Below are 25,071 nucleotides of genomic sequence, written 5' to 3' on the forward strand. Positions count from 1 at the left end.
GACGTGTTAACTTCACATGCTCTGAGATGAAAGACACAGTGCAGCTCTATCACTTCCAGAGAAACAAAGAATAAAAGCGTTATCTCAGAGTTACCACAGCCATTTTCACTAATGCTAAAATCAACAACACACAGCCCTATGCAAATGACAGACTGGTTAAAAAACTCACATACACAATCACTTTGTGTATGTCGCTTTGTATTTTAACACTGTCTGATTCTATCACAGCTATAGTAACACTGAGATATTAGAATTCTACTTTACACTGGATAAACAAATGAAGATGTCAGAACTTCAGACACAGCTAGTCTCTCATTGCATGTTCAGTACTTGCATAATGGATTTTATTTTGAATAAATATAGATCAATTAAGTAAAAACAGTCCTCAGCCTGTCACTGCAATCAGAATGAGATAGTTTCACAGGGAGCATGCACATTCCTGAGCAGACAAGGAGGCAGGAATAAATTAGGTGGAATTGGGATAAAAACCAGCAATGATACTACAGGATGAAACAGAGAAGAAAAAGATATTTGGGGGAAAAAATGGTTGCCCTATCTCAATACAGGATTACTGAAAGCTTGGAGTGCCATCAAAGGATTTTCTAATGATTTTTCAGAACAGTGAGTTGACTATTGCTTATTAAGGCTCAAATGTCATAACGTATATTGAGACAATTATTTTGCAGCTCCACACCATCAAAAACATAAAAGCCCTCCTCAGTTACTATCAAACAAGGGAAGGGAAGATAGAAAGGGAACAAGAAATGATGTGAGGAACCAGTGATGGTTTGCCATTAAACTCATTTTTAGTAAGCAGCAGCCTAAACAAAGGCCTTTATCAAGTACTTGTTGTAGTGCTAAATTATCAATATTGAGGTTAGCACTTAGAATTAAGATCAATCCCTTTCAAACTGTGATAACTAACACTATTTTATTCATCTGTCACAGCACAGCTTTCTGACATACATTAAAGAATCAATCCAAGTGTATTTTTGAGTCTCTGATGATGCCTCTCACCATGTTATTTCATTTCTTCTTTCCTCTAATTTGTTACCTTTAGTGAGCCCAGTATTTTATATGACTCCTATTTCTGCTGTGACTGAAAGTCTTTTACCATGCACCCCTGAGCTACAGCAACATCCAGAATCTTCAGTCCTCACAGTCTCTGCTGTTCACAAGACAAGAGAAAGTAAGGAACAAACAGCCCTTCTTTTCTGCAGAAAAAGGGGGAAACAACATTTAACTGCTGAAACCTAATCAATTTTCTAAATCAGACAAATCTAGTACAAGGTATAGAATCCTCTGCTAAAAACTGTAAAAACCTTCCCAAAAGATGAAAGCAACAATGGAAACTGCATTCCCTACTCACAAAGCAAACTCTTTCACAATCTCTTAACTTGTAAAGTTCTCTGGTTTTCTGCACATCCAATGCCTCTCAAGCACTTTCTTAGTTATAAATTAAGCAAGTACTCCTGAAACACTTTAGCAGAAGTATAGTATAAACTATTTCAAATGTACAAATGTATTTTTAGAAGATTGTAGCCCTCAGTGAAAAGCGAAGTGAGAACAGAAAGGATAGTTTTGTTTTCATAGCATCTCATTCCTTACCACTGGCTGGAGTGGGACAGGAGGGCAGCTTCAGAATTTGTGATGCAGAACTCATTTTAGGCAAGCTATAAAAAAACCATCTGTTTTGAGTCAATGGTGATCAGCAGTGTGCATTGGACTATTTATTATGTAGAAACCAAGATATGAGAGGCCCTGAATTCGTGGTAAGAAAACTAAGCATCATCCAACTGCTGACAAATTCAGGTTACTGAGATTCCTATCTCCCATTTCACTCCTCCTTGGTGCATTACTCTGTTGGTTCCACTAAGGAATATAACAAACATGAGGCTTACTTAAAATGTGTTGAATGATGGGAAAAAAAAGAAAAATTTTCCTTATCAAATTCCTGACCCACCCCAAGCCCCTACTAATTATCAGGAAAAAAACCAAAAAAACCCAAAGCAATACTTTAGAATAACTCCACATTCCAAGAACTTGAAAGAGTTTCAAGGGAACTTCAACAAAAAGTATGCATTTCTCTAACCCTTTCTCCCCTTTTCATCTGCTTCATCCTCTTCAGCCCATAGTTGTCTTTTAATATTTTCATCAAGTAGCAGTAGTAGTAGGATAAAATTGATACTTTGGGCTATTTCCCTGCTTACAATAAGCCAGTTCTAGAAGAACTGTCATGACCAGCAAGTTCTCAGCTTGCTGTAGCTTGAGGGAGTCATGAACAAAGAAAACACATCTATATATTTAGTGAGTGAAAATGTTGCTACAACTATCACATTCTTGCCTTTATGTCTCTCTGTCTCTCTGAATTATAGATCTTAAAGTGCCTTCTCTTTTGGTCCATCAGCCTTCAAAACAAATCAGTACAGAACAGTAAGTATTTGGAGAGAAAAATCACTGTTGAACAGTGGAAAACATTAAAAACTCCTGAGCTTCCACAATACTCCTAAAACACAACTAAGTCACTATTGCACTTAAAAGTGTGAGATTCTCTAACTTCAGTGGGTTTTTTCAGATTCATAAAGTGGGCTAAACAGAAAACTGAATCCCAAGCTCGGAGCTGATGCAAGCTTTTTTCCACAGCTGTACACAAGGCTATAACTGTATTAACAGACCTGCACCACCCAAGCAGTAACAAATACATGTTCTAGTAAAGAACGTGAGAAAAAAAAAATCTTAAAAAACAACCACAAATACAACTTTCCAAGAAGCTTTCAAATATGGCATTTTTAACTGCCCTCTTATTTCTAGATGTGAATATTTTAAACCAGTAACAAAGAAGATCTTAACTGTGTTCAAAAACACTTGGCAATTTCCAAACATATGGCTAATGTCTGACAGTACTAGTCTTCAGTATTGTATCTTCTAAATCAAAGAGGATAAAAATTATTTTAGAATATCAAGCATGACTTTTCTATGTATGTAATCATACAGAGAATGCAGTGTAAAAACAGAAGAAGGAATAGTCAGTAAAAACGTATGTATTTTACACTTGTTTTACCAATGAAACATTTTAGAAGCCTGTGTACTATAATATTCCACAGGTACATCATGGAAACTTTATGATCTCTATGAGAGAAATTAATTGGGGGGAAAAAAAAGGCAACATGTTTTCAGTCATTCTTTAGAATCCATTACCTTCGTTTTGACAATTTACCATTAATCCAGATTTTATTGTATTGACAAACTTTGAAAATCAGTTTTCAACTTTTCTGACAGCAAGCTCAAATAACAGCCTGTATGGTTTCCAAATGTATATTCTCTAAACACATGGAAGATAAAACAATCTAAAGCAAAATCATCACAAGACTTTCATTAATTTATTAGTTTTTCCAAAACTGGTCACCAATACAAATACAGTCTGCAAACAGAGATATTGCAAATACAAATACTGTTGGATTGCACATGAAATGGGCTTGTCAGTCTCTCTTCTGTGCAGGCATTTCAGCTTCACAGCTGAGCAATGCACACTAAGGCATGGATTCTCTTAAGCAGCTAGGGCAAAATCCCTTTTTGTTTGTTTTGCATGACTGACACAGGTTAACAATTATTTCAAACACTACTCTTCTGAAAAAGGTCTTTATAATCTGTAATGAGAGCTAAGGAAGTAAAGTCTCAGGACTTGGTTTCCCTTTCACCTGTAAGGTATTAATGAAACAAATATTTATCCTATCCCTATAAGATGGCAAACACACAAGTGTTGTGTCACTGTCTACTACGTTAACGAGAATGAAGACTCAAATTTTACCATCAAATATGAATAGTCTTGAACTTTTCAGGACTACAGACTGTATTAAATTAAATTGGTAGTACACTCATTGAGGCATTATTACAACAAGTACATTCCATATCATATTTACTTCAATCATACAGTCTATTCTCCCTTGAAAACACACATTTAAGGCTTAAAATGAAACCAAACTTCATATCCACTATTTCTAGAGACAGTAAAGACAGAAGTTTTATACTGCCTGCATTAAAATCACCCAAGAATGCCAGGTGTAATAAACAACATTGTCCTCTGTACCTTACCACCTCACTAATATTTACAAGGTAATTAACATGTTGTGAAGTACAGAGGAATTTAAGCATGAAGTTTGCCACTACTGGAATTTGCTGTTATAGCAAGTAAGACTGAGCAGCAGGCCTTACACAGCACATGATGCTCGCCAAAACTTCCCTCTGCAACTTGCAGCCAGCATCAACACGGCCACCTTTTCTAAGTTCACCTGAGAAACATAAACCAAGGCCTTCATTTATAATTCAGTGCAGCTTGTTTCATAAATTTATAATGTCTTTTAAAAGTTTCGTGGGTTTGTTGTTTTTTTTTTTTTGTTTTGTTTTAATAATAAGACTGCACTGTTTTCAATTGCAACATCGTATTTCCTAACATGCACAAAGTTTTGAGGTTTAATTACTTTTCAGCACCACTTCGGACGAAAGATGCGTTTTGCAGGAGGTATCTTGTCTAGCTATTAAAAGCATCCGCGTCCAGGCGGCAGAGCTGCCCCGGGGATGCGGGACGAGCAGCCTTCGCTGCTGAGGCAGTTGCAGGGAGTTGGACACGGCTCACCCCGGGAGGGGCGGCGGGCTCGGCGGCCGGCTGAGCGGAGAAGGGCTCGCCGAGGCCTAGCGAGCACACGAGGCCTCCGGCAGCCCCGGCTCCTTCCCCGGCAGCCGCACTCCGCTCCGGGGCAGCGGGGCACACGGCGCCCTGGATGCTCGGCCAGCCAGGAGCGGGGAGGCGGCCCCACTCCACAGCGCCCTGAGGAGAGGGAGGGCGAGGAGCCAGCGCCTCCGGTTTGGGAGGGACCCGCAAACTTTGGTACCTGTCGGGAACTCCCCAAATGCCGGCACCCCCGGCCGCTGCGGGAACAACTCCACAGGCTTCTCCCTCCCTCCCCGCCCCAACACCAACTCGCTCGCTGCACAGGCTCAGAACACGCCTGTACCGTGCCGGGGGAGGAGGGCACGGTGTGCCCGGGACCCTCCGCCCGGGCCGCCCCGAGCCCCCGCCCGCCCGGGCCTCGCCGCCTCCCTGCCCGCGCACCACCTGTCCCGGGGGTCGATCCAGCTCGTCTGCTTCGTGTTGTGGTCGATGTAGAAGACTTTGCCGTCGTAATCCCTCGCCTCCTCCCAGCCATCGGGTAAGGGAAGCTGCCCATTCCCCGCTTTCCTAGGCATGGTCGGGCGGCGGGGGTAGCTGCTCCATAGGGACAGAAAGAAAGACGGGAAGCGGGAAAAGCCCCGGGCCGGGCCGGGGAAGGGGCCGGGAGCGGAGGCTCGCGGGAGCCCGGGGAAGCGCCCTGCCGCGGCCGGGGCTCAGTCCCCCATGCCCGGGCTGCCCCTCGCCCGCGCCGCGGCGGGTCAGGGCTGCCGGCGGAGCCCAGCTGCCGTCTGGGCGCGGGGAGCCCGGCTGAGCCCCGGGCGGCCGCGGCCGCCGCTCATTAGCATGAGATTAGCATCCATCTCATCTGCATGCACATTCCTCCCGCCGCATTCCTCAGGGTTAACCCTGGCCGCGCTGCCCGCCGGGCTGGGCCGGGCAGGCCCCGGCCGCGGGTCCGGACGGAAGCGTCCGGCGGGGCAGGAGCGGGGCCAAGGCTGCCGGAGGGGCCCGGCTGCTTCCACCGGGCTCTGCGCGGGGCTCGGCCGCCGCGGGGCAGGAGCAGCCCCCAGCAGGGGCCGGGCGCTCCGGGCGCCTCCCCGCAGCCCCGCGGGGACAGCAGCGCCCCGGCACGACGGACCCCGGCCGCCCCGCTCTTTGTCTGCGAGCCTGCAGCCCTGCGTGGGGGCACGTCCCGGCCCTGGGAGTGCGGGGAACGTGCCCCTGGAAAATGCGGCTTTGCCACTGCCTCCATGCCCTGAGTCCGGGCGATGTCGAGCTCCCTTTCCCAGCCGTTCAGGTCCCGCTAACTTCCCTTCACAGCCTTGTGAACTCTGGCTAAAGTCCAGTAAGGTTCAAGGGCTCCTAAAAAGGAGATTGATATTTAAAATACTTGAGTTCAAAATTTAAATACAAATGGGAAGCCCTCTAACCGTGGAAGTACCTAAACCTAGTGTCTTTAGTTTTGTTTTTGTTGGTTTGGTAATTTTTTTTTCAACACATCCATCAGTGAAGAATATGTGTACGCCATGGAGCCCTAGACTGTCGTGGCCTGAAAAGCACATTACGCATAGACACCAGGTGTGAGTTACTGAGTGTTTATCTTTCATTTGCCATAGGAGAAGAGTACCCCAGGCTGGTTACCATGGTTCAGCTGATAGAAGGTAACTTAATGAGCTCTATTAATTTGCATGTGTATCTGATTCCCAAGATCTGGCACCAGAAGCAGAGCGTCAATGGGGCAATATGACTCTTTAGTTTAGCAGCTAGGATTCCTAGGTAACTCAAGTCCCTGCCTGTTTCCTAGAATGTTTTATTTCTTTTCATTTGAAGTTACTGGCTTTAAGAAACAAAATTTTCCTTGGAGAGGAAGTCTTGAACCCAGAGGTTTTTTTGTTTTGTTTGTTTGTTTTGGTTTGGTTTTTTGGAGGGGGGGGTTGGATTGGGTTTTTTTTTAATGTCTGTTTATCTTCTCCATTATGGCTTTCTAGTATTTAGCTCTATGAATTATTCTTCTGGGGAAATTTACATTTATTAAGTACTGGACTTGTTCTGAGCATAACAAGTTTTTGGATTCCACTTCAGAGGCCACATATCTGACAAGCATTGAAGTAACTAATTTACAGCTAAGTCCTACTTTTGGGTCGACTCCTAAATAGAAAAATGTGCCAGCAAGATGTTATTTTACTTTAGCTAATTGCCAGTCTGCTACAGATAAGATCTGTATTATTTTAGTCATTCTACTTGTTTTATTCTGCAGCCTTGTCTCCAAATGACCCATATGCCTCCCTCCTCCAGACTCTCTTCAAGATTTTGGCATCTGTTGTATTAAGGTAATGTGCAGTGAAACTGCATTCATGAAGTAAGGTCCTGGTAGTTAACAGTGGAGAAAAACTGAGCTGTCCTAACTTCTGGATATCCATAAGAGCTCATCCACTTAGAGAATGCAGCAGGATCATTGTCTGTTAAAGAGAGAGATGCATTTATTTTCATTGAGAATATTGTTTCAATGTGCTGATTGGTTTGTAAGGGCCAGTTTTCTTGTCCATCAGTAAAAAAAAAAAATATCCCCACATTTACTAAGCATTTAGTTTGTGCCTTTTTAAACAGTCTACTCAATTTTATGATTTGTTTATAGGTGTTGCTCTACAGTGAGAAATTACATGTAGCAGTTGTGGGACAGGATAAACTGATTTTTTCTTTTCTGTTAAAGTTCAGTTTTCATTATCAATATGGCATTTTATTATGTAAATTGATAAAAATCTTAAAATAGAGGAATACTTTTCTTTCTGAAGCCAGCTGCCAGTTACTTATCTCTGGCATTAACCAGAAGCTTTTATAACAATATAGCCTTTCTCATCTTGAAAAAGCAGGCCTGTTAATACAGCAGCACTTCTGTACTCGCAGTACCTAAACAATTCACACAGAAGAAAGAATAAAATTAGAAAATCTGTAATACCAAGACAAAAGTGGAACATAATTTGTGTAAATACTTCCTCTGAAGGTAGTCATGGCACCTGAGGGAATACTCAGTTCCTACTCTCTGTCACCACCAAGGCAGCCAGACCCACATCTTTGATTATTGGTCAGATGAGATCCACATGGATGTGGATCTGAGTTATAACCATCTTTACCGATGTAATAATTCTCATCAGAAGACATAAAAATTTTATTTTGCATGAATAAATGGAAATTGTAGTTCTTAAATTTTGGAAATAAATACACTGAAGTCAGTGCTTAATTGTTTAGTTTTTCTATATATGCTTGTGTGTCTCTATACTGATGTGCTTACACTCAAGTATAAACTGCTGCATGGTGTTAGGCTCTTCCCTTCCTCCCTCTATTTGCCATTGTTTGAGTACTTCATTGTGTTTCCATCCGTTGTTAGAGACTAGAATGCCAGTTTAGGACTACTTAGGCATGACAGTATTTGAAGTCAGATGGACAAAAAGTAGGTGTTATTTGTGTAAACAGACCTTAGAGCAGACGGCTTTTTGAAGGTATTTTTTCAAGTGCACCTCCTGCGTTTCAACTGATAACCTGCCTAGCATGTTGTGCTGACATTGTCAGCTGACAGCATACCACAGATTGTTTGGCTTAATTGCATAAGACAGTATAGTTCAAAAGAATGGAAGCATGCTTTATTCAAAACAGAAGGGTTCGTATGAGGGAGGTGTCCAAAAGCATTGAACAATGTAGCTATGGCATGATTTAAGTGTCTGTCAGAAAGTGTGATAAATAACAAGATGTAATCAATGCAAAGGAGCTAATCATTCCTATCTTGTACTTTGAATATGCATGTTTTACTGGCCTGAAGAAATTCCCATGGTGAGTAGTGCAGTTAAAAAATTGAGCTAAAGGGAATTAGAATCATAACTATTGTTATGTACATCAGCTAGAAGCAAAAATGTCTATGTGGACATTCAGAGCACAAGTACAGAAATGGCTGTGTCCAGAAAGGAGGTCTTCAAAGGCCTATGCTTGTATCCTGTCACATAACAAGAAACATACCCACTCCTGTCTAATGTAGTTAATCTCCTGATACTCTCTGCTTGCTTCTTCTTTCATAATAAGTCTGTTCTGGGACTGATTGTGATAAAAAAACCCATGTTTGTACCTTGTCCTTCTCTAATAGTAGATCCCTTCATTTGATGATCCACTGGAGTGTCATCCCTGGTGAAATGTGCAGCTGTTACTTCTCTTATTTGTGCTATCCACAAATTACTCTGAAGTAGGAGCTGCAGCAGTCTCTCTGAAAATTTCCATGCTTCAGCCTTCACTGCTTGCACACAGAATTTGAGTACAGAACGAATTATGAAGTATGGTAAAAGAATTAATTTCTAGGAGCATCTGAGAAAAATATTTGACTGTATATTGGTTATGATGGGGTTTTTAAAAAAAACTTAAACCATCAAATATGGTACAATGAGTCTGACTTCTGTCACATGTAGCTACTGTGGAACTCTAAAACATAGTATTTTCAGCATTATTTGTTTATTTATTTATTTATTTGTTTATTTAACAACAGTGAATTTTATCTGACAGCTATGTTTTCAAAGGAAAAAGCACACACCAAAAAATTCTCCCATATGCAGTGAGATTTTTAGTTTTAAAAAGTGTTTAAAAAGTCCTGCAAAGAAAAACTGTGTACATGTGTGAGGGAGGAAAGGAGGAGTGCTGCTTTTACTCATCAGCTTCTGATGCATGTATACATCTGACAGGAAAAGATCTCTGAAGAATACTGTTTCTGGTTGAATTTATGATTAAGTTCTGCAGAATAGATGGAGCCAGATAATGTTTATGCTCATCCAGCTTTTCTTGTTATTCCAAAGCCTGCTCTCTCCACTTACATCCAATTGAACAGCTTGCTGCTTAGACAGTTCTACAAAAATTTCCCGGAGTATCAGTGAAAAAAGACTATACCAGGTTCTGCTTCAAATTAATATATACTAGCTTTTTTTTCCTTTTTTTTTTTTTTTTCCAGAATTTTGGTCTCTTTTTTTTTTTTGCTTTCAGGCATGCATAGGAGAAAGTATTGAGCAATTGCATGTTTTGAGTCAAGACATACTAGGAATCTGAAAGTAAGCACAGAGAATGATTTTAAATTAGAGTTAGTCTGAAAGTCTAGAGTAGAAAATGAAAACTTTAGAATGGGAAAGATGTGATCTAAGTTTTGCCTCAAAGTTAGCTATGGAAATGTGAGCAATGTTTTCATGGTAAAATCTCAAACTCACCCCAAGCTGCTCATTAAATTGACTTAGCATTGAATTCTGTTAAGTCTGATTCATACTGCTGAAATTTCTGTGGACAAAGGAAAAGGTACATGGAGAATTTTGGTTGTTCCAAAACCCCTCAGACTGATGAGGTCCAGATTAGTGTCTTGACTAAAAATTCTTGATGCAGTCTTAGCATTAAATATCCCATAGTAACAGTCTCACTGTATCTTCTGTGTATTTTTGATACTTGTACACACATTTAGGTCTCCTACGTTTCGTCATATCTATGGAATTATACTGTCTATTTGCTGCTGCCTAATGGCTTTGGAAAACCACAAAGCATGTCTGGTTAGCCAAGAAGGTTCCCAAGAGCATGGTCTTCTCTTTTGGCTGCATGTGAGAAAGAAGCTGGCCAGCAATAGGGGTTACTGCTCATTGGCATGAAGGGAAGAATGGAGGAATTTCTCAATAACAGCTCATTTGGCAGTGAACAGCAGTTAATTTCTTGAAGTATTTAAGGTGTTTTATGAACCAGGTTCACAGGTTTACAGAGCTAATGCTTTTAACAGTCCCTCTCTACTGTTGCAAGGAGTTTAGTGTTCCTCTCAGCCAGAAGAAGGCACTTAGTGTACATTAGTTCTGTTGTATCTAAGAAACAGATGAAACAGGAAAAGTCATGTTTTAGCAATAGCATCCTGAAGTAAATTTCTTCTCTGTATTATCCATGTACCTTTAGGAACATTGCACAGTGAATGAATTAGACTAGGTTGAGTATTTAACACTTGCATTAGAAAAGAAAAAAATATTCCCTGACTGATTAAGAGGCTTAAGGAATCTTTCTTCTAACAAATGAAAAATTGTGTTTCAAATGCAAAGAAGTATGGACTTGCCAAACTCTAATATTAAAAAGTGCTTCTTTTCCCCTTTACCCACTTTTCCCCTCTTCTTTCCCCTCAAAAATATAGTTTCTTTGCATGAATCTGAAGTATTTTGATGCCTGGCCTAGCCAACAACAAAGGAACCTCAATCCTTTCTTATTGCTAAGTGAGGCTAAAAGCCATGATGCAAAAATAAAACCAATCTGTGCAATTGTATAGCAAAAATGGAACTGATCCATCAATACCATGATTTAGCACTTCTAGACTGCTAGAGATGTTGGCAATTTCTATTAGTCTGGTTATCCAAAGCCCAGAATCCCAATGTTTGCACTTTTTAGAGGATTGAAACCATTTGAAGAACACAGCATGTTGTTATTATTATTATATTCTCTTTTTAGTGAACATCAAATAAACAATCATGTTAAGTGACATGATGGAGTAGAAAATATATTTCATATCCTATGTGAAATAGGACAGATGTTAGAATGTTGAGTGCTTTCAGCTCCTGAGCTGGATGTATTGAACTAAATTTTTCACTTTTATAATTTCAATATGTGGTTTCAGAAATGCTTGGGATAAAATTTATTATCACAAGGAAAATATTAAAATTAATACAAAAAAAATTTTTTTTTGGTATCTTATTCCCAGGTAAAATATGTATAAAAGTTATCAATTCCATATGGTCAACGTGTTATGAAATGCTTATGTCCACATATAAGACACATGACAATATTTCAACAGTTCTATCCTTTGAATTTCATTGTGGAAAAACATAACAAAAGCATAAATTGTAATTAACTGTACTTGCGTATTCAAAAATGAAACACACTACTGAAGGAATAGCTTCCAACATCATAAAAAGATTACACTGAGCAAGAATTAAAAAAATATTTTGAATCCAGGCAAAGTCTGCAAAATTTAAGTATTAAATAATCCTTGGAGTTTGAAATGTCAGACTGTTGCTGATAATCAGCTGTTCTGTAAAGGTGAGAGCAAAAGGATATATATAGTTGATGCTTGTGCTAAAGGAACCACAGGATTATGGGATGATGGATGTTGGAAGGGAGGTCATCCTGTTCAACCTGATTACACAGGGCCACCTAGAGACAATTGCCCAGGACCATGTCCAGCCATTTTTTTAGTATCTCCAAGGATGGAGATTCCCCAGCCTCTCAGGTCAACCTGCTCCACTGCTTGCTCACCCTCATAGGAGAAAGGTGTTTCATGATGTTCAGGGGGCCACTCCTTGTCTCAGTTTGTGCCCATTGTCTCTGATCCTGAAGCACCACTGAAGAGAGCCTGGCTCCAATCTTCTTTGCATCCTCTCTTCAGGCATTTCTGTACATTCATAGATACAACTGAGCCTTCTCTTCACCAGGCTCAACAGTCCCACTTGCTCAGTCTTTACTCAGTGGTGAGGTATTCCAGTCCCTTAATCATTGTTGTGTGGTGCTTTGCTGGACTCTTGCACAGGGAAGCCCATAATTGTACCCAGCATGCCAGATGTGACCAGTGCTGACTAGAGGACAAGGATCAACTTCCTCAATCACCTTGTATCACCAAGCATCATCTTGGCCTAGAGTGTGTACTGGTGCATGAGGTAATTATTCCTCCTCCAGTACAGCACCTTGCATTTTTTTAAATTTTTTTTTTTTCTGAATTTAATGAGAATCACGTTTGCTCATTTCTCAACATCTTTAAAGAGTACAAAAATTGCCTTATAAATCAAACATACCAAACAAAAAAAACCTGCTGAACTGCAAACTGGCTTCTTGAACTGTAGGCTAGAGGTGACCCAGCAAGTGACTGGATGTTTGGAATCAGTGGTACTTTGCCTTTAGTCTCACTAGACAATCAGAACAAGAGATAAACTGTCTCAAGATTGTGTTCTCTGCAGCTGTCAGTAGTGTTGTGGACATCATCACTCATAAAAGACCTTGGTTCTTCTGCAGAAGCATTAATACATGATTGTACAACTCAATATGCCATGTTCAGTAATTGAAACAAATTGAAGTGTGTGTGTGGATTAATATAAAGAAGAAAAATGGTGTTTTCAAATACTGGTTCAGAAACTCTGATCACTTAACATGGACACCTTTCTTCCCAAACATAAATGTGAAAGAAGTGCAATACTCTTATGCACCAGCATGCTTCCCACTCCAGGAACACAGAAAAAATAAGTTTGGGCATTTATTTTAAATTGCAGAATTATGTCTTCCACCCCAAGGAAATAAAGTGGAGCATATCTTCAAAATATAGAATGAGATAAAGCTTCCATTTAGTTTCACCCCCTACATTTAAACCAGGATTCATGCTGATTTTTGATATATCACTGGTGGTCACCATGCCCCCAGTGTGTACTGTCATACCTATACCAACCTTGCTGCTTCCTTCTCTGGAGGATCCCCATAACCCAATTCCTGGAAGAGCCCTGTAAGTGGCTGTAGTCTCCCTCTACCTGGTGCTGTGCACAGGTGGCAAAGGACCATGCTGCCAACAGTGACATCTGCTGTTCGAGTCACTGGCCAGGGTTGTCATTTGAACAATTCCACTCAGCTAGAAAAATAGAGCCAAAGCCAAACCAGGAGTGCTTAGCCTGGGTTCTGCTCTGAGCCCTGGGAAGGGCTCTGAGTGGAGGGGAACAGGCTGCACGTCCTGCAGTGGCCTCAGAACAGCACCAATAGCCACTCTAGCAGTGAGAGCTGGAAGAAGGCTCTGTGGTTCCATAGAGTTCAAGAACTCTAGTTCATCACTAACAGATGCATAATGTGATTCTTGGGGTTGTCCTGTGCAGGGCCAGCAGCTGGAGTCAGTGATCCTTGTGAGTCCCTTCCAACTCACCTTTTTCTATGACTCAGCAACTGGAGATTGAGGGCTGTTGACCCTTCCCACTGGTGTGCCTTCTACACTGTTTTCAGGGAATGAGCTGTTCTCAAGCTGCACGTAACAGCACTAATCACAGGTGCCAGGATGCTGTTAAGAGAAAGCAAAGATCTGTCCAATTAAAACCAGATTTTTAAAACTTTAGGTGGTTTTCAGAGATCATGGACAATCTAACAAGCTTTTGTTTTATTTTGGGAAGAGAAGGCAAGGAAATATCCTGAGGGGAGGAAGGAGAAGATGATGATTTGTTTATTAAAAGAGATTTTCTTGAATTAAGTAAATCCTTAAGTCATGTTTCAAAAAACAAAAAATAGCACCAAAATCTCAAATGCACATGTATGCACATTTTGTGTCCATAATACCACGTGAAAGAGTAACACTTTTATGTCTTTATCTTTAAGAGCTCTTTTTTTGATATATCAGTATCAATGAAGAAAAACTGAAAATAGATAAAACTTCTCCACTGTAGTGAATTTGCAGTGCTGCTTCTGCCTGTAATCCTGTAAAGCAAGAAAGAAAAGATAGTAGTCCACTGCCTTTTAATGCAGCAGTTTACAGTAACATGTTCACAGTGTTCCACATCTGTGCCATATACTTCTCTACCAGTCTCATTTTAATAATATATTCTAATCCATTAAACTCACTCTGGTGAGCTTGCAGTGAACCATGACATTTCCAAATCAAAGTAAAATTTAAAAAAGCAGACTGCAGAGCTAAAATTATTTTTCATAACCTTTTACTTATTTGCAGAGGATTCATATGTTTAAATATACAAAACCGTCATGACATAATAATTGTAATGTTTTGTCATGCCATATTTTTGGAAGTCATGTCAAATACTGAACTGAAGGACCTGCAGAAAACCGAGAAATAGCAAAAGAAAATAAAACCAAAGCCAAGCTATGATGGATGAAAGACAAAGGCTAATGAGCACATCAAAACTGTTTTCTCTGCTGCTGTACCTGACAGTTGATACTTCTGCAGCACCAAGTGGAGTCCTGCTAGTTCAATATTGCAATTTTTACCCTGACCCCATATTCCAAATGGCATCCAGCTTGGGCACAGGGCAAACAATGGTAATTCCAGGGTACAACAGGGCTTCTTTACCTCTGGAAAGCCTTGCTTTTCCTGACCAACGTTGGGATATAATCTACTTGGATTGTTACATATGATTTCTGAAATCTGAGATTATCTCAATGTGTAGTTAGGCTTATTCATATTTTTAATGTGTACCTGTATAAGCAAATTTCTCTGGGACAATTCACAGGAGCAGACTTTCTTGAAAGCAAACATGTAGCCAGTAGGAAGAAAACTACATTGTTAAACTAAGCCAGGATCATGGAATACCAAACCAAGTAGGAAGGTTGCCTTCAAATTATTTCAAGAAACCCAAAGAGCTGAATGTCAGTAACTGTTGACTTTTTAATCTAAGCAAGTAAAGCAGGGAACTTTTGCATCCTAAAACCTCCATAGATTTTAATTTATATATACCAGAATTCTTTTCCATCACAGAATTCTTCACTCTTGTATTTTATCAAATGTGTTTAAATTTCATCCTAAAAAAGTGGAAATTAATATTTCTATTTTGCAAGTGTACATAATATTATCAAATAGCTTCTTCGTCTCTTCTTTGGTAATTTTTCCCTGTAAAGCCAACTTCCCAGTCACTTAATAATTTTAATTTCTCACTTCTGACTCCACTACAGTTAAAGGAGTGCTTTTCTCTTTGAAATTTCAGAGTTGAACTACTTCCCCATCAGTAGTCACACTAATACCAGATATCGAGATAGGAAGCATCTATCCACCTCTGCTGCAGTTTCTGTTTTATTTTGCCATAACTCCTTCTGTTACAACACTTCACTAGGACGAACTTGTGTCCAAGAATTGCTGCTATGACTGAAGCTCCTCTTCTGAGACAGATTCCCAGGACTAAATGCAACCTACTCTAGTGATAATCTGCATACTTTGTCCCTAGGTACACTTTTTTTTCCTATTGAATCCCTATTTTGGGCAGCACATTCCAGTGTCATCTCCTGTTTTTCATAATTTATTGTCAGATCAGAAAGTATTTTATTAGCTTCATTTATTAATATATAATGTGCATTTTGACCAGCTACAAGAAAGAAGTATATACTTGGCCATGATCTGCCTTTTTTTCTCTACATTATGTCTAATTCTATTGTTGCTATCCGTGAATGGAACAATACTTCTTGTGATACCGGAATGTGAAAAACTAAACTACACAAAGTCAAAATACCGGACTCAAAGTAGACCTGTATTTTTGAGCTCTGATGCTGTCAGAATTATTCTGAGGAAGTTGACATACATTTTAAGGTTTTCCAAGCAAGGGTTTATATATACACCTTTATTTTAATTGAGTACATTTTGATTTAATTTAATTAATGTGGTATTTAAAATAATTTTTAAAAGGTATGCTTATTCTTTTTTTACAATTTTTAGTATAATCCTAATACCATCCATTAATCTTAAAATCCATAAACTTTTTCCACAAGAGCCCCACAATTTTCTGTGATATTTTAAAAATAAGGGCTAGTAGTTATAGTGATAACAACAAAAATATTATTAAGACCTTACTTCAGCCCTAGTGGTCTTGCTTTATATCATTGACAATTTATTTCACAATGTGTAATTTTTGACTAACCACAAAATAATTTGGTCTTTTTGTTAGGTAGTGTAGAATTGTTTTGTAAAAATATAATAATATTTGGTTAATAAAGTAAATATGCAAAGCACAGTCAAAAAATCCTAGATTTAGAGAAATTCATTAACCTTGAGTTTCTTTTGCTGAGGGCTCCTTTAACATTTTGCAAATCTTCTGAACGCTTTTCATTTCCCATCGATTCCTAGACTGCCCTTCCTGTCACCAGCCTGAACCCTGCCTCCTTTTTAGAAATTCTCAGTCACCTTTCCTTCAGGGACAGCTTGACAAATTGATGCAAGATAAAGGTTTGGCATTCCTTCTCTGACTCCCCATCTGCCTGGAAGAGCTATAGTGAGAGCACAGAAGTGGACATAACCCTTTATGGTAGCATATCATTTTCTGGATGTTTTTCTGCCATATGAAGTTGTGATTTATGGCTCCAATTATTGAACATATACTCCCACCTTCCCCAGGGGTGTTTGGGTGTTTTGGAGACACCAGTCTGTGGCATTGGAAAGCTGCAGACCCTGGATTTCAGTAGGAGCAATACCTGGACCTCTCCTTCCTGCCGAGAGTGCTGGGAAGAGCAGGAGGATTTTTGTCTCCTGGACAGAAACAGTCTCTAGCAGCCAGGCTGCATTTCCTCACTAAACTGCATCCTCCTGCAATCAGTAGAGCTCTAAGTAGGGACAATTTTGTCACATTTCTCTTTCAGCAAAGCAGACTCACAGGACTTTTCTTAGGGCTCCAGGTTTCTTATTTTCTGCAGTCAAAGGCAGGCATTACAATAGGGAATAAGCATATTGTGATCTACTTTCAAATTTCTTTTTGAACTACTAGTCCAGGTACTTGAGAAATACTGTTCATTAGCTGATAATCTTGAAATAATAATAATAATAATAATAATAATAATAATAATAATAATAATAATCATAATATAGTTTGAAAGACTCTATGAGAAAGTGTATATCAAAAATATGTGTAGGAAGGGGATGAGTCAGAACCAATTATGTTAAGACATTAATTATTACACCCAATAAATCAACATAGTATTAGTGTTAGTATTAGTATTAGTATTAGTATTAGTATTAGTATTAGTATTAGTATTAGTATTAGTATTAGTATTAGTAGTATTATACTCAAGTTTATATTATTACATCCAGAGGGGAAACAAGTGTCACAACAGGTGAGCAAAAGGCAGGATCAAACAGAGCTAGAGTTATACAGTCTTTCAGAAGGCTTGAGGCACTTTCAGAATTCAGTCTTTCTAACTGCCTATGCAGAAAAGTTTCAAATCTGTTTGCATGCTTAGATTTTAAGATCATGTGTAGATAGCAGGCTACATACACACAGGTACAGTACAGTGTTTGGAAGAGTTGAGCCTTGTGAATCAGCAGAAGCTTGGAAACTTAGCAAAATACAATTTTAGGTTAAATAGCAAAAATAATGGTGTCTATATGTATAATTTTACAATGCATTAGGTTTTGCTCTTCTCTGCTAAGAATGATAACTTTAATCTCTTGCTGCATCCAAACATTTATTTGACAAACATAAGCACGATTTTTTTCATAAATATTACAAAAATTGTGCTTCAAATAAAAATATTGTTGCCATGAGACAAAACTTCAGATAATATATGCAGAAGTTACAGTAGCATCCAGGAGTTCATATTTTGTAGCTATTTACATTAGGGAAAACCTGTATTAACAGTTAGCATTTTTTTTCCTCAGCAAAGTGCTTTCAAAATATTTGCTAATTAAAGCCTTTATATCTTTTAGACAGTAAAAGTGCTTTTTCCAACCTGCAAGTGCTATGTAGCTTATTTTATTAGTGGTTTGGTAATAAAGTCAGATAAACCTTTGATTTAATAATTAGCATTTACAGAGTGCTTTCTGCCTTCAGAGCACTTTGCAAACATTAACAAATTAGTTCTTGCAACTAACTCTCCTGTAATTTGGGAAGCAAGTATGTTCACAGACATTTGCCTGTGGTACAGGGAAGAAGTATTTCAGACATGTTATGAAATAGAGATTTAAGATATATAAGTTAAATTATTCACTTAAATTCACAAAGATGGAAATGTTGTCAGAGTAGGAACTGAAATTAAATTATTGTTGTGGTTTAATCTGGCAGGCAGCTGAACACTGACAGCCATTTCCTCACTGTCCCTCTGCCACTGGAATGGGGAAGAGAACTGGGGGAAAAAAGGTGAAATTCATGGGTTGAGACAAAGACAATTTAATAAAACAGAAAATAAAGGAATAATGATGATGGTGATGGTTATGATGATGATGATAGTTCTGATGATGATGATAGCAATAATAGAAGGAGAACTGGAATGTACAAAACAAATGGTGCACAATGCAATTGCTCACCACCCACTGGCAGAAGTCTGGCCAGTTCCCAAGCAGTGGCCCCTGGCCAGCATTCCCCCTAGTTTGTATACTGAGCACTCTTGCAACTCACATACCTGTCCCTCTAGGGTTGAGGTTGCTTTTCCTTCTGTCCTCTCTGAATTCATGCAGATAAAACCACAGGGTGACCCATAGTGTACAGTCACTCTGTCCTCTCTCTTGAGCTGAGTCCTCATAGCTGAGATACTAGTCCATAGTGTTGGGGAGTAGAATATATGAATTGCTGAAACTCCAGAGGTTTTTGGGCAGTTTCTCCACAGCTGAGGCATAAGTCCATAATGAGGCAGAGATCCTTTCTTCATATTGCCAGAGCAGGACAGCCAATTCACCTGCTGTTTGTCCCTCTCTTTCTCTCTGGGTCATTACTGACAATGAGTTGGCATACAATGGCCTCTGCATGAACTTCCACACGTGCCTTTCTCCATTTGTCTGGGAGATATACAGCAGCTTTATTGAAGGGATGCATTTCCCTAGGGCCTGACAAGTGTCAGCTCCAGAAGCTGAGTATGTGTGTCTCTTTTGCTTCTGTGTTGTCAATGCCCTCTTCCCTAGGAAAGGATCCCAGCTGTTTGGCTTTCCTACCTTCTAGTTACAGGATTATCCGAGCAGCAAAGCTGTGAGGTGACAATGTGCTCACCTGGATAAAATGGCTGAAATCTTTTCACATATCTCATCTCACTCAAGGATAAGCTACCCTCTCCTTTATGAATCCTGCATCTTTTTTCTTGTCTTCTCCTGATGGTCCTGCTCTGGAACAGTCTGCCTTGTCACTTCTTCCCTTAGAAAGAGAAGAGTTTCTTCCTTTTCTAGATGAGATGACTTTTGCGTCCAACATTTCTTCTTGTGTATTGGGCAACTGATACTGGCCAGGGCTGTTCTCTAATTCAGCTGCAGTATTTGTCATGGAGGTTGCAGTAGCTGTCCCAGTCACTGGGTTTGGAAGTAGCCATGTGCCTGTCAGGGAGCTTGGATAATTGCATTGCATGTTGCAGGTGTTGCAGTAGCTGCAATACCTGTCTTTTTCTCATCAGATCCAGACACTTTCTTTTCCCCTTGTGGGTGCTGAGTAGTGTTGAGTAGGACTTGGTTGGCCAGGGCCAGTCCCCAGAATGTTGCCATGATTTTTGTCTCTCTGGAATGGTCAGTGTGATAGTATAATTGTTCCAAATATTATACTAATTATTCAGTATTCTCCACTAGTTCAGAAGTGAAGTTCTGAAACATTGAAGATTTGCACTGTCCAAAGTACATGCTCTTACTATCCCCCATACCGCGCCACTCATAATTATTCAGCCTTAGGGGAGATCTCTGGGAAGTATTCTTAAATAGTTCTTTAAACATGACCTGAAACATATTCAGGAGTAGGAAACATATCAACAGGAACATGCTGGTTTGAACGTCCTGAGCATATAAAAAATTTTCAAGGGCTGTTTTAACTAGCCTGGAGAAGGGGAAGGTGAAGGAGAAAGGGAAGATGGAGGAGCAGGGGAAAGTGTCTTCTCTTGTGTTCCCCACAGATTAGCACTCTGAGTTGAAGAGGTAAAGAGTGTAATTATTAATAATTAATAGTTCTGAGATGGCTCCCAAAGTACTGAGATGACGGTAATGCTGAGTACAAATACCAGATTAGTTTCATGGCCAGTAATTTTATCCTATCCTAAGTCAGTGTTACGAAGTACAACAAAATTATACCCTTAATCCAGGCCCCAGAGGTGATAAACAGCTCAACAGGGAACATACACAGCAAATAAAGTGTTACATAACACAACCCTGAGAACAAGTACAACAGCTCTTATAGGAAATAACAACTATTTCAGCAACTATTAAACAATTTCATAAATGCTTATAGCAAATTTGTTTTAACACCTTTTGGTCTGATCTCCTGTTATGTCAACCCTTTGTGTCCCATGTTGGGTGGGGCATTGTGGTTTAACCAAGCAGGCAACCAAACACCACACAGACACTTGCTCACCAACCTCCTGCCATGGAGATGGGAGAGAGAATTGGGGGTGGGGAAATGAAATTCATGGGTTGAGATGAGGATAGTTCAATAAGATAGATGAAGGAGGGGAAATAATAATGATGATGATTATAATAATAATAATAATAATACAAAACAAGTGGTGAATATTACAATTGTTCACCTCATCCTGATCAATGTGCAGCCAGCTCTTGAGCAGTGGCCCTTTTCCAGCTTTCCCCTAGTTTATATACTAAGCATGATGCCACATGGTATGAAATATTCCTTTGGCCAGTTAGGGTCAGCTGTCCCAGCTGTGTCCCCTCCTGGCTTCTTATCCCCAGCCTGCTCACTGGTGGGGTGTGGTGAGAAGCTGAAAATTCCATGGCTTAGTGTAAACACTGCTCAGCAACAACTGAAACAGAAGTGTGCTACCAACATTATTCTCATCCTAAAACAAAACACAGCACTGTACTAGCTACTAGGGAGAAAACTGACTGTATCCCAGCTGAAACTAGGACAATTATTCTCTTCATCCTCTTCTCTGCTCCAGTCACTCGGCTCTTTTTTCTGATTTTGTCTGGGAGGGTTCTGCGAGATCTGCCAAAGCAAGGCAAAGCTTGGCAAAGCAAGGCAAAGTAAGGCAAGGCAAAATAAGGCAATGCAAAGCAAAGCTTTGGATACTAAGGAGGCCCCTCCACCTTTTCTTAACCCAGAATCTCAGGCCACTTGCTGGTGGTATGTGCATTCCTCAGGAAAACACGTGGCAGTTCACACAGCAGGCTTGCCCATGTGCTGGGCACAGGGTGTGACCCTTGGACAAGGAGGGAACCTCACAAGAGGTTGCAGTGGGGTCACTTCTTGGGGTTCCCAGCCCCTGCACTTCCCAGTCAGGGACATCCAACCAAGCAGACATGTGGGGCTGGGAGCAGGGAGTGGGTGATACGCAGGATTGTCAGGGTGCAGTAGTGTACCCAAGTGTCAGACTTAATAGATCTTCCTATATAACTAGATCAGTGCACTCTCTGACTTCACTAATGAACTCTTCCCACTCTGTTCTACTGGTGTTAGCTCTCCCAGGCCATTGCCACAAGAAGAAGACAAAATTTTAAAAGAAGCTGCATTCTCCTGCTGACAGCTTGCTTTATTTCTGCCTTAGTACCACCTGCTACAAGTATTTATTATTGTAAAAGTGGAGTATTGTTTGTTCCCTTTCTTTCCTATGGGTTTACTGATTTGTGGCCTACAATAATTCAGGTTTCCTATTTATTGCATCCCATGTAGCCACTATATGATACTGCATTTTATCCATATGATAGATATGTAGCTCCTAGTATGTTGTAAGTGGTATGAGGAGAGTACAAGCTGCAAGAATGCTGTGTCATGGCCTGGATGGTATCAGAGGGTACTGAGGAGTCACTTGCAGTTTTTTGACTCAGCAAGGCAAGTTAGGTCTCTTGATTCACAGGCTTTAGGAAATTTCCTGAAATTAAGATAATATTTTTACAGAAAAAAAAGTCCAGTAATAAAAGTTCAAAATTGATGGCTTATTTTCAGTGGAATGTAGAATTCCATCATGTACAAAGGTTTAGTTGTTTGTAATTCTTTTGTTTTGCTAAATATTTGGAATTAATATTAGTTTGTCAGATTTTAAAGGTGTATTATTTTTTGGGTGATGAAATCATAAGCCAGTAATTAATTGTATTACTGCTGTGCATAAATTTCTCTTCAACAAGCATTTTAAAACTCCAAGAAACTTCAGGATGTTTTTAATAGCTCAACCAAGTTTTCATATATCATGTGTCTTCTTTGAGCAAGAAAAACAGAATGAAGCAGCAACAGAGAGATATCTGCTAATGCACACTTCATCATTACATTCAGATAAACAATAAAATTAAATAATGTAGGAGGTTTGTAAAGATTAGAGAATTAGGGGCTAAGAACCCCTTGGTGATTGGCTATTTGTTAAGTATTGAAGAGTAACTTTTTGTGATTCTGTTTCTGTACGCTGAACCTGTCAAGTGGAGACTACTAGAAAACAGAGCAGTGCTGTGTTTTGTAATTGGTGTGCCAAGCACCATTTCTCTATGGAAATGAACAGATTTTTTTTTAATTTGCTACTTTATTGTATTTATAATTAGCCGTCTGGAAAAAAAAGTTCTCTTTTAGCATCTGCAGTGATGCATTGATTCTTTCATTACAGCAAATACACATGACCCCCGGTGTTCAACTGTAAACAATAATAGTTACTGGCTTCATTAGGAAGCTAGCAGATGGCTTATAAGTTCTCATGGTAGCATTTATCCATTTGAGGCTTGCAGAGTGCAAATGTTTGTCTTTTAAACAGGATAAAACAGTGTAAAAGGGACTCTGTGCTTTGTTTTTATTAGTAGCAATTAATTTGTTTTGCAGATTTGAATCCAAGTATCTGACTGCACTGTCAATATTTCCTGGCTGCAGGTAAAATACTCTCTGGGTCTTGCCTCTGTCTCTGTGCCAGAAGAAATGAGGCTAAATACTACTTCCAGAACTTTGAAAGAGCTGCATTTTTCTTAGCAGAACTCGTGGTGTAAACTCAACCCTGTTTCCTTTTCTTTTCCTTTTCCTTTCCCTTTCCTCTCTTATCAGAGAGGCATATAATTTACTGCCCATAATTTGCCCTATACAGACTGGGGATCTGACCATGGCAATCATTAGTGCCTTTTTGTCATTCCAAAACGTTTACACGGCCAAAATTTTGTGCACAGCTTTGGAATACCTGATGAGTAACAGCTCATTTACTGTCGTCACCAGTCTGGTGCCTAGACTGTGATGAACTTCAGGGTGCTTCCCAGATAGGCTGCAGGCAGTTGCAATGATTGTCAAACATAACTGCCACATTTATTATCTCAATAGCCAGAGCTATCTGAAGACCAGTTAATATTCGATAAAATTTAGTAGAGCACAATAACACTTGTAAAGCAGAGCAGTGTGTGAGCCTTTGATGGCTTTTCCTGTCATGAAAATACAGCTCAGTCTCTCATTGCTCTTTTCACATACTCAGTGTTGTTGGTAGCTGGAATCAAGCTAGATTATCAAGATGTAGAAGCAGAGGTCTTATATTAAATATGGTGTTAAATATCTTTAGTTTTCTTTGAAAGCACAGGTATGTGGTGATGCAAACTCTCTCAAAGAGTTGCACCACTGCGTTACAACTGGATCTGCACATGGAGAAGCCAATAATTAGTTTATAGTTTGTGTTCATTCAGTATTGGCTGCTCACAGTTTCTTCACATAAGCATTTGACTGTTGGTTTCTACAATATGAAGGTAGAAATCAACCATTTGTTTCAGAAGGGACCATGAAAAACTAGAAGCTTTTTATAGGAAAAAATTCTTACTTTGAGGGTTTAAATGAACTTGACTGCCTAGGTCTCATGTCTCCTTTTTGTGCAATAAGGGCATGAGTATCAAGAAGGGAAATTCGAATAAGTAATGGTGTAGTGATTCTTTAGGGTTTCATACTGCGTTTTATGTTTTATATTCAGTTTTAGAATTTTAAATTACTTTTGTTTGGAGGGACATCTGTATATCTTGGAAGTGATAGTGGAATTTTGCTTTCAGAGTGTGTATTTTCACTTTTTATCCCCTTCTGTTTTATTAAAAATAGTATTTGCATAAAAAACTTCCTTTCTTCTAAGCACATCTGTTCTTGCTTCCACCTCACCTGAAGATCTAACCCTTAGCATGTGATATCTACAATGAGGAATAAGCAGCAGGAGCTGATGAGCTTTCAAGAAATAAAGATCCTATTTTCATGCAAATGTACTAGTAATTAAAATCGATGGGAGAAAAGAAAAAGGCATCTTAATATGCAATACCTTCAAATTTAATTTGAAGTATAATAGTTTTGAACTTTTCCACAAGAACATCCAGATTCTTTAAGTGGTTTCATTTTGAGAGCAGTAATAATTGTCATTCAGATTAATGGGTTAGTTTTTCTTCTCAAAAGACACCTCTAAAATAAGTTTAGGTGTAATAGTAAGAAGGTTTTAAAGGGTTGGTTTTTTTCCTCGTGGTTTGAAGTAAAGTTAAATTCCTAAGTGAACTGAACTTCCATTCAAGCCTGTGGGTGAAGTATGGCTGTACTTAAACATTCAGCCTAAGGCCTACTGCAAGCCCAACATGACTTCCACTACAGAAAATATGTCAAGCTGCATCTTCAGCATTTATTGTTGTGTCATTAGCCATCTCACTTTACTGAAGGAAGCAGTTTATTGAAAAACAAAGACTGCTTTTATTAAGTTTTACCATTCCTTTCAATCACTTCAAATCTTACAAATTCAAGAAAGAGAAGATACTTTGTGGTAGTAACACATCCCATGATTCTATCCATTTAAAATTACTGCAGGAA

General features: G+C 39.5%; 2 protein-coding genes across 8 annotated transcripts in view; one reads left to right on the forward strand and one right to left on the reverse strand.

The window, feature by feature from the left end:
- Positions 1-5,259, reverse strand: part of WWC2 (WW and C2 domain containing 2) — a 92,892-nt gene extending 87,633 nt beyond the window's left edge. The window contains exon 1 of one of the 3 annotated variants that reach the window (XM_079306166.1): positions 5,114-5,259. In XM_079306166.1, the coding sequence (XP_079162292.1) occupies positions 5,114-5,225 (112 nt within the window). In that variant the 5' untranslated portion in view covers positions 5,226-5,259. Of the gene's footprint in view, positions 1-5,110 lie in introns of all 3 variants that reach the window. The other 2 variants (XM_079306164.1, XM_079306165.1) reach the window with 2 other exon arrangements.
- The window catches only part of DCTD (dCMP deaminase), a gene marked incomplete at its 5' end in the record, with an annotated part of 56,468 nt that continues 36,467 nt past the window's right edge, over positions 5,071-25,071 (forward strand). The window contains 4 exons of one of the 5 annotated variants that reach the window (XM_079306173.1): positions 5,071-5,207; positions 6,286-6,330; positions 6,927-6,999; positions 23,092-23,139. In XM_079306173.1, the coding sequence (XP_079162299.1) occupies positions 6,312-6,330; positions 6,927-6,999; positions 23,092-23,139 (140 nt within the window). Of the gene's footprint in view, positions 5,208-5,392; positions 5,967-6,285; positions 6,331-6,926; positions 7,029-23,091; positions 23,140-25,071 lie in introns of those variants that run through there. The other 4 variants (XM_079306171.1, XM_079306174.1, XM_079306172.1 and 1 more) reach the window with 4 other exon arrangements.

The sequence above is a fragment of the Erithacus rubecula genome, assembly GCF_903797595.1.
Source record: "Erithacus rubecula genome assembly, chromosome: 5".
Classification (NCBI taxonomy): Eukaryota; Metazoa; Chordata; class Aves; order Passeriformes; family Muscicapidae; genus Erithacus; species Erithacus rubecula.